Source organism: Cheilinus undulatus, linkage group 2 (genome assembly GCF_018320785.1).
Source record: "Cheilinus undulatus linkage group 2, ASM1832078v1, whole genome shotgun sequence".
Lineage (NCBI taxonomy): Eukaryota > Metazoa > Chordata > Actinopteri > Labriformes > Labridae > Cheilinus > Cheilinus undulatus.
In genome coordinates, this window is record NC_054866.1 from 17821911 (window position 1) to 17832336 (window position 10426).

Genomic DNA, 10426 nt, shown 5'->3' on the forward strand with positions numbered 1-10426 from the left:
ATTTGTAAAAAGTTGATGTTCTAACAATTTGACATACAACCCGTAAGCTTGATAACAGGAAGAGATTCTGTTAAGTCAGTAACTTGCTGAAAGTGGACATCCCCACCTACCAAAGGGGAGTCAGACAATCTCCCATCAATAAATCAGTGCTTTGCATGCATATATATACTGGGACAAGGAAAGTAATCCAGTCATATTGCATAACCATGCTGTAACCATAACTCAACTTTATGTATGCAAGTGTGCTATGTGATTTTGTAAGATACATTTTAGGGAGCCTCAGACCATATATGAACATGGATTGCCTCCTTCCAGGACAACAGCCTATGAACTGTATATGGGGAGCAGGGACATAACCACTAGGCTACTGGTTCCCATACTGCATAGATTAAAGCAGCGTATCAGTTGTCAGGAGAGAGTCAGTCTCTTGTATCATCCCTGTGTGTGATTCTTACCTGGATCTCCACAATCGGGTACTGAAAAAGACAAAGAGAGGTATTGTGTAAGGATGTATCAGGTACACATCAAATATATGCTTTTCACAGAAATGTTAAGCATCCAAATTCATTGGTATTTTGACACAGTCGCTGATAAAAACAGTGTTGAGTTTAACCCTTAGAGCTCACAGCTATTTTTTTCACCATCATATCTGGACTTTTTTGTCTTAAAAAGCTTATAAAACATCAACCCTGTGGTGCACAGTCAAGCTCTATACATCCTTTTTTTCAGGACAACCTGGGCTTTAAGAATATATCTACTACAGTAATGTCACTTAAATTTTGAAAAAGTTATTTTACTCTAAAGGCAAAAGAAAAATACAAATCAGAATTTTAAACTCAGAGATTTTTATTTATAACACACAGAAAACATTAGTGACTGAGCATTTTCTTTGCAGAGACTTGTTCTCCCATCTGTTAGGGCACAATGGTGAAAAAAACAAACATTTTGTGATAAACGGTTTTCAAAATATCTACATATATACAAAGAAAAGTCCAAGCGCTTTTTTGCAGTTAGATTCATTTGTCCCATTCCTCAAAGCAGTAGAGACGCAACTGTAAGACTACAACTCCCACAATACATTGCGGTAAACAACATGGCGATGCCCTGGGCAAAAAGCTGAAATGATTGAAAATGGATTAAAAATGGATTAAACGTTTCTTATTATCAGATCTAACAATGTGGATTCAATCTGTAAAGATGTAAGACGATTTCCTTTAGGGCTACAGAGACATCAAGGGTAGCAAACAAGAAAGTCAGCTTTCAGAAGGAAAAAAGAGTAAGACTCTGTGACTTATGGTTAAAAACTATTAACGTTTTTCCAAATGGTGTCCCTTCTTGTTATTTATGACAACACCGTCCTCAGAGACCCCGGAAAATCAGCCAAGTTCAGGGCTCACAAGAAACTGTTCTGTAAGGGCTACGAATACATGGAGAACATAATCAGAAAGGCACAACAGAGAGCTTTCAGATAAAGAAAACAATGAAGTGTCAACGACCTATGGTTCAAACATGACCAAGTGATCTATAAAGGGATGCCGCGTGAGCTCTAAGGGTTGAGCAATATTTGCCTGGAGCATCTCAAACTTCAACAGACTAGACACAATCAAAAAAACAATCTTAATCAACTTTTTTGTCACACAACAGACATAAAAACAGAAAAAAGTAATCTCGTAAAGTTTGAATGAAGATCCCTCATTTCAGAAGTTGCTAACAGAACAACTTTTAGGCTAACATTTGTATGTGATGGTATTAAACTCATGCAGAATAACTCATAGCTGAAGCCACCCTTAAATGTTTCTAAGCCCCCCCCTCCCCCAAATGTTTAAAAACATTTTGGCACACGCATAGTGTGCACATTACCTGCAACCCTTGGGGCTAAGGCCCCCTGTCTTTCAATCCTTGTGACATCCCTGACATCAGGTAATATCACAGAAGGAAAAAACAGAAATTTAACCTACCATTTGTGGCACAGGGATGAAATTAGTATCCAATGAGACCAGTCGAATTCCCACTTTCATAAAAAAGAAAAAAACAGACATGTCAGTTCATTCATTCATTTAACATTACAAAAGTCCATGGTAGTTATTTAGACTGCTTCCATATTTTTAATATGTATGACTTTACTGAATTAAAGGTTATAATGGTGCTGGCCCCTCGAGTTCCCTGCATGCCTTTTGGCAAACTTTAATTAAGATTTAAGAAGAGTTTCTTCAATGGTGTCTTCCTCTTTTCCACTCTCCCATAAAGCTTTGATTGTTGAAGAATTTTGGCAACAGTTGTTGTATGCAGAGTCTCTCCCATCTCAGCTGCTGAAGCTTGTAACTCCTTCAGAGTAGTCATAGGTCTTGGTGGTCTCTCTCACTATTCTCCTTCTTGCACGGTCACTCAGTTTGTGAGGACGGCCTGATGTAGGCAGATTTACACCTGTGCCATATTCCTTCCATTTCTTGACACTGGATTAAAGTGAACTCCGTGGGATGTTCACTGCCTTTTTTAACCATCCCCTGACTTATATAATAACTGATAATAACATTTTCTCTGTGTTGCTTGGGGTGTTCTTTTCTCGTCAAACCAGGTATTCAATTGGCACTAATTCTCATGCCCCCTCTCCCTCACCTGTTTCTCTTCTTTCCACCTCAGTCAGTCATTACTGTACATCACAAAATAAACTTTTTATTAACACTAATGCACTTTGGTACCAGTAGGAACTCAGCACAGGGCACTTCAGAAAAAAAAATATTTAAAAATGAAATGTGTTATTAGCTCTATTGTCATGTGTGACTCTCATCTCCTATCAGAAAGAAATACATTATTTTATTTGGAAAAAATAAAATAAAAAAGAGAGCTGAAGTGTTTGAGGAGTAGTGGTGAATTTGAAATATTATTAATTTTACAGTACGTGATCAAACTATCATACATATTTATATAATATTGTACACCTTTAAATAAACCAGTTCATACAGAGGATACAGGCAGGCTCACGTCTTTACACTGTTCTTAGAGAAAAGTTTATCTGAATGTGACATAAATAGCTGTCCATTTACTGAAGTTATTAAACTGAGTGCTTCTGTACAAAGAAATCACTAACAGTAAATGTTGAAACAAAATATAAAACACTTTGGTGTCTACCATTTTTAACTTAAAATATTGAATAACAGCTCAGCCCAAATACTTGTTTTAATATAAGGAATATTAATGAATCCTGAGTAAATCAGATTACAGCCTGTGAATGAGGATCTGAATCAAGTCTTCCTGAAAAGGAGTGATTTACACCCCTGCTATTAAGTGCCACTTATATCATATATTGCTTACAATTTTGCTTAACCATTGTACTGACTTTTTGTAGGAAATATGGCAAAGATATAATAACTTTGAAATACCATTTTGCTTTTTCAGAAATAGACCATGAATAGATAGGCGTTAGAATAAAAAAAAAGTAAAAATTACATGTTTTGCTTTTACTGTGATGTGATGTTATTTTTAAATCATTATGCACACGCTCCGAGAATGTTTGGCAAAGCAGCATTTTTTTTCTTGCTAAATTAAAGCATTACTCTGACAGTCAAGTCTTAGAACAGCAGTATGCAAATACTATAATTTAGTCTAAAATGATGCTTGTGGAATGGGGGATGGATGACGAGTATTTCTGCAGCATTTCTTCCACACAGCAGGAGGCATTTTTAACACCTTCAATGCCCATTTAATGAGCATGAAGACCATATGTGACGTTATGTGCAGGCTTTCTGAGTCTAGGGCCACCCACTTGCCCGTTTGGCACACCCTAAACAAACGGGATAACAGACTTTCCTTGCTTAAACTTTAGTTTTTATTATATTGCTATTTCAATGCTATTTAACATCTAAATACAGTTTTCCCTTTAAAGAATGTAAACATCATAATTACGCTGCTATCCTGTATGAAGTCGTGGCCAGATCATGTTACGCCGCCCAGCCTTGTATAAATTTTACTGGTGCACTCAAGCTCTCTCTCTACAGCTACATGTGAGGGAGGGAGAATGAAGTCTCAACAGGTAAAAGTCAGAACATTTCTAAAGGTTTTATCACTGCCTTTTCCTCATCAGTCTCATCCAGTGACTGACACTGTGTCTGGTTTCTAAAGCAGAGGTTGAATTGCGTTCAAAATTGATTTATTTTTCTAGCATAGCCGAAAATGAACAGGACCATACTTTTTCCACCGGGCAGTAAGAACTGCATGTTTTATCTAGGACTCATGAACGGTTGGCATTAAACTATTTAGTCTAAAGGTTTAAAACATCTCCAAACTCACCTTTCTGTCCAGGTTTGTAGAATTTTTTGTCAGTCTGGACCGCATGAAGGACTTCTTGAGGCACGATGAGAACTTTTGTCTTCTTATGAATTGGGTCTACATTGCGTTTCTCACTCTCAATAAGAACGCTTATATTTGCCACCGTTTTGGTGCTTACTTGAGGAACCTGCAACATCAGAAAACATACATCTGTCAGGGGAAAAAATAAGACTTTACACATGAACTGACACTTTTTACACTGCAGATATACAAACAGGCCAATAAGAGAAACACAAAAATGCTAGAGTATATTGCCAACATAGAAGATAATGTACCATACCCAGATGTTAAACTACATAACTCTTGATTTTTGCTTGTATACAGCGACAAAAGGACTGTAGTCGCTTTAACAGCTAATCAGGCACAAGCCATGTAGTAGGTGCTCAACTTGCAGCAATTTTTGCATTTTTATACCTAATTAAATTGACCGTGATTGATTTTTAAAATCAATAAAAGGGTTAACTTCCAAGAGGGTAAATACTCTTTATAGGCAGTGTATGTGCTGTCCATGGTTGTTTATTTCTGGCACAAACTAAATAAAATGTCTATATCAGTGAACTGACTCATACATATTGTCATGTCTACAGGTTTTATTTAGTATCTTATTTTAGAATTCATTCATCCTTGCGTTTCTTGTCTCGTGCTTCCTGTTTTATTTTGTGATACTGACCTTGGCTGTGTCCGAAATCACTCCCTATTCACTATATAGTGCACTATATAGTGAACAAGCCATTTTGTAGTGGTGTCTGAATTCTGAGTGAGCATTGTTATTCACTATATAGTGCAATCATTCTATCCCACAATGCATTGTGAAAAGTAGTGAACAACCAATGGTCACTGGCCCAGCAATATTTGCCATCATGCATCGCAGTTGCTGCTCTCAAACATGACAGATGAACGAGATGAGCACAGGAACATATATAAAAACATTTTTAAATGCTTTTTTGTTTGTTGGTTTTACCAAATCTGTAAGAAAATACTAAGGATTCAAAACAGAGTAACTTGTTCCCCCTATGATGATTACAGGAGGAGACACCATCATCTTTTAGCAAAAATAAGGGACAATACACACAAAACATGTATATTATTTTGTCCCTATAGAGACAACTTTTTTATCTGTTAGTATAATTATTTTTTTGTGAAAACATGTTAACTTTTGTAGCAGTTTTCATTGAAATTCTAACGTTAATTTCGAATCTCAGCCGTTGTCAATGAAATTTATGAGCCGTTGCTGCAAAATGTTTTAATTGTGAGACGGCGATGACGCCATTGCCCGAGGCCAGAGTAGTGTCTGAAATCATTTTTGTGTTTTGCAGTTGAGTCTACTATATAGTCCACTATATGCTGCTCACTATAGAGTGGATAGGGAGTAGGGAACGACTGTGTGGTTTCGGACACAGCCCTTGTGTCTCTTTTCAGATTGCCACTTCCTGCCCATCCCTACCTGTCTCCCGCATCTGTGCTCACCTCCTGTGTTTCACCTGTGTGAAATTGTCTCCCTTCCCCCAGAGTACTTGGTCTTCTCCAGTCCTTTTCTTCCCCGCCAGTTTTTCTTTTCCTCAGTGTTAGCTTACTTGCATTCCTCGTGTTTCTAAGGTCTTGTACACACGTACCCGGGTATCTGGGGAACCACATGTATTTTTTATACTTTTAGGCCTGTCATCCACACGAAACCGCAGTTTTACGTCACTAAAAACGATCTTTTCTTAAAACTCCGGCCAAAGTGGAGATTTTGGAAAACTCAGTTTTCGTGGTTAACGGGAAACGGAGTTTTGGTTCTCAAACATCACAGCTTACGCCGTGTTTGAGAAGGGTCTAGCTGCAGCCGCTGCCGCTCCGTACAAAACACGCCTACCCCAATGAGCTACCCCTAAACCTAACCAGTCAAGTGGGCGTGTTTTGTAGGGGGCGTGTTTTGTACGGTGGCCGCGGCTGCAGATGGATATTATTGCCGTGTTTGAATCTCTGGCGGAAGAGACAGAATGACGGAAGTTTATTCTGATTGGCTGGCACGGGTTTCACGTCTGAAAAACACTGCCACCTGTGGGTTTGGCATGCTTAGAGCAGCATTTAACGGCGGATTTGCCGATTACGTGTGGACGAGGTTTTTTTTGTAAACGATCAGGTGTGGATGAAAGTATTTTTAAAAACGAATGAAGGGGGATATTCGTTTTAGAAAATACTCAACTACGTGTGTACAAGGCCTAAGTTAGATCCTGACCCAGTTTGTGTTTTTTGACCTATAGACTGCCGATTTGGATACCTTTGCCTGTTCTTCTGGATTTTTGTGTGCTGAGCTTTGCCTGATTAAACAGACTTTGAATTTGCCTCTGTTCTCTGAGTCTTGCATGTGAGTCCTTTTGTTTGGTTCAGTGTAACACATATAACCAAATCCAGATAGGTGGCCAACACATTAAGCAATATTACCACTTCAAAAATGCATTTATAGCCAAATCGGTGGCTAGGTTGACACTGAAGTTGCAGAAAGATACCAAAAGGCAGATATGACTTTTAAAGTCTTTTTTTTTCTTAACTGAAACATGAACATATTCTGAGTCAGACCGTGATTTCATAGCAGTGGTAAAAGTCTCGTGTGATCGTCTTCTCCAGGAAGACTCTTCTCCTTCTACCAGTTGGCATTAAGAGGGCCATGGTCAGACAAATGTGCTCTCTGGGGCTTGGAATGTGGACACAAAGTTTTTCTTCATGGCCACTTATGAACTGGGAGCTGAATGTCACTGCAAAATGGCTGCATAAAGAAAAAAAGAAAACATTACATTAGTTGGACAACAGAACAGTCACCTCGGCCTCTAAAATCATCGAGCACTCACCCAGACATGAGCATGAAGTCAAACAGAGCAGTGAATGCTGGGACAGCACTTTATCCAGAATTAAAAGCAGGTGCCAAAAGCATGTTAGATGGATTCATTTTTTGTTTTTTGTCCACTGAGTGTTAGACAGTAGTACTTGTAGATATATAGTTTATATTGACAACATGATTTGAAAAATAGATGCACAGCAGTTAAAAGATTGTTTTACAGTTAGAAGAACCACTAACACTGACCACAGGATAAACTTGACACAGCGTTTATTTCTCAAGTCTTGTATTTTATTTTAGAAGCTTTATTTTTTATTTTCACAAACAAGTAGTCTTAGTTCATATTTCATGTTGAAGTTAACCTAATGCAACTGGCTGTTAATTGAAGAGCCTGGCATTTGGACCATATGAATTTGACGTCCAACTAACTTTGTTTTTGTTATTTCTTCACAAAAGAAAAAAAAGGTACATATCAGGGAACATATCATTTGCCCCCTCTCTGATTCTGGATTTTTTTTCTACATTTATCACACTTAAATGTTTTGGGTCATCAAACCAATTTTTATATTTCATAAAAACATCCCAAAAATACTAAATGCAGTGTCTGAATGATTATTACATTTTTTAAGGAGGGGAAAAAAATCCAAACCTATCTGGCCCTTTGTGAAAAAGTGATTCCCCCCAATCTAATACCTGGTTGTGCCACCCTTGGCAGCAATAACTGAAATCAAGCATTTGCTAAAACTGGTGATGAGTCTTTCACATTTCTGTGGAAGAATGTTGTCCCACTCTTCTTCACATAATTGATTTAACTCAGCCATATTGGAGGGTTTTGCAGCTTGAACCTTCCATTTAAGGTCACACCACAGCATCTCAGTTGGATTTAAGTCTGGACTTTGACTTGGCCACTCCAAAACCTTAATTTGGTTTTCTTTGAGTCATTCAGAGGTGGACTTGCTGGTATATTTTGGTTCGTTGTCCTGATGCATAACCCAAGAGCGCTTGAGCTTGAGGGCACATACTGATGGCCGGACGTTCGCCTTCAGGATTTTCTGGTAGACAGCAGAATTCATTGTTCCATCAATCACAGCAAGTGGTCCAGGTCCTGAAGCAGCAAAGCAGCCCCAGACCATCACACTGACACCACCATGTTTGACTGTGATGTTCTTTTATCAAATGCTGTGTTATTTTTACGCCAGATGTAACGGGCTGCACACCTTCCAAAAAGTTCAACTTTTGTCTCGTCAGTCCATCAGGAAATTTTTTGGAAAATGTGAGATGAGCCTTAGTGCTAATTTTTGTCGGCAGTGTGTTTGGCCTTGGAACTCTCCCATGATGCCATTTTTGCCCAGTGTCTTTCTTATGGTTGAGTCATGAACTCTGACCTTTATTGAGGCCAGTGAGGCCTGCAGGTCTTTGGATTTCGTTCTAGGTTCTTTTGTGACCTCCTGGATGAGTTGTCGTTGCACTCTTGGAGTCATTTTGGTTGGCCGACCACTCCTGGGAAGGTTCACCACTGTTCCCAGTTTTCTCCATTTGTGGATAATGGCTCTGACCGTGATTCGCTGGAGTTGGCTTTGTAACCTTTTCCAGACTGATAGATTTCAATTACTTTGTTTCTCATTTGTTCTTGAATTTCTTTGGATCATCGGGGTAGAGAATCAAAGAGAGTGAATCAGAGGTACAACAGAGGTGCTCAATGTGACACAAGCAGTCTTTTTCTCTGACAAGAAGATAATAAACAAATAAACAATAATGGACACTTCCCATTGCACCAAGAGGAGGACAATATGGACTGGCGGTCTTTAAACACATAAACCTCAGGAAGGGACAAAAAGTAGGGGCTTGTATACCACTGCTAGTAGGAGTCAGGATTCATGTCGATCAGGGTGTCAAACTAGACGACCATCCAAGAAAAATTTTGACATGGTAGTCGATTTGTGGAGCGTCTAGGACATCTCACCACATTATTGCCATTGAATGAAGGGGGCATCCAGATTTGGGGACTTCTTGATCTGCAGTCAAATGTGCTATCAAATGAGCTATCACCCCACACACCACAGAAAACTTATCAGATGTAGATGTGAGAAAGCTATTTTGTTACTTTTAATCTTTAATATGATTGAAGAAGCCTAATGAGCTCATGAAAAGCTGTGAGTGTGCACCTTGGTGATATCATGTGTATATAACCTTTATATCCATCTCCCTCTTTTTATTTGACAAACACAGACAAAGGTGGTTGTTTAAAGAGCAAGTAAATAAAGACTGACGTAAGACTGAAGAAGACGTACTTAAGAAATACACAGGTGGGACAAAATAACTCCGTAGGCCTGGGAATGGAGGCACTTATAAAACTATGTCCAGTCACAAAATACACAAAACTACCCAGAGAAAACAGTTCTAACAATAAACCCTTTCCTTTACTTGAGTGATCCAAAGATTGCAAGTGGTCGCTGAGACTTTATCTAATTTTATCAGGCTGCTCAATATGTTTACTTTGTGAACCCTCAAGACTTTGTTGTTATGGTGATATGAAAGTGAGTGCTGTTTAATATATTAATTACTTTTTTAAAATACATGCAAAGTTTTTTAAATTTACAAACTGAAAGAATCAACATCTCTTTCTCAACTTTTTTTTCCAGATCAAAATTCCTTTAATATAACTCATTTTTGTTACTACCAAAGAATGTCAACGTTGGTTTAGGTAAAATAATAATGTTAACCCTAAAAAATGTCTTTAAATTTTATATTTACTATACATTCACCTTTGTTCTTCTTGGAAATATTTTCATTTTTCTCGTGTGTACTCTGTTAATGTGAGCTTTATTGTTTTAATACCTCTTTTATTTCACTTACATGCACAATTGTTCTTTATACCTGAAGTTTTGTCAACAGATATTCTCAAATAAAGTTATTTTAAAAACTTTTTTCTGTCTTATTTTACACAATGATGCATGCATTTAGTGTGACGCATGATCTGATCATTTGCATACAATATGAATGCAGAAGATCCTTGTTTTACTTACATGTCAAAAGGTTCGTGACAGGATGTTGGAGTTGGCAGCAGCACCGCTGCGATGATGAGAGTGATTGTCTGGAGCACAGGCGTCATGCCTGCAGAGCAGCGGAGCGGACTGCACCAGAGGAGGACGCACTTCCACCCTGCAGCGTGTTGACTCAGACAGAGACAGATGCTCAGAGCACTGATGATCACAGAGAACAGTGGCACTGTTTATAGGCAAACCACCACAACTCCCGCCCTTGGTATCTCCTCAGGCTACC

General features: G+C 38.4%; 1 protein-coding gene across 1 annotated transcript in view; it reads right to left on the minus strand.

Annotated features, from left to right (window-relative positions):
* LOC121522431 (alpha-2-macroglobulin-like protein 1) overlaps positions 1–6144 on the minus strand; it is a 57344-nt gene extending 51200 nt beyond the window's left edge. Inside the window, exons 1-4 of the mRNA XM_041806801.1 lie at positions 5794–6144; positions 4288–4453; positions 1959–2011; positions 456–476 (exon numbers count right to left, since the gene is read on the minus strand). Coding sequence (XP_041662735.1) covers positions 456–476; positions 1959–2011; positions 4288–4453; positions 5794–5961 — 408 coding nt within the window. The 5' untranslated portion in view covers positions 5962–6144. The remainder of the gene's footprint in view (positions 1–455; positions 477–1958; positions 2012–4287; positions 4454–5793) is intronic.
* Between the last annotated feature and the right edge of the window lie 4282 nt (positions 6145–10426).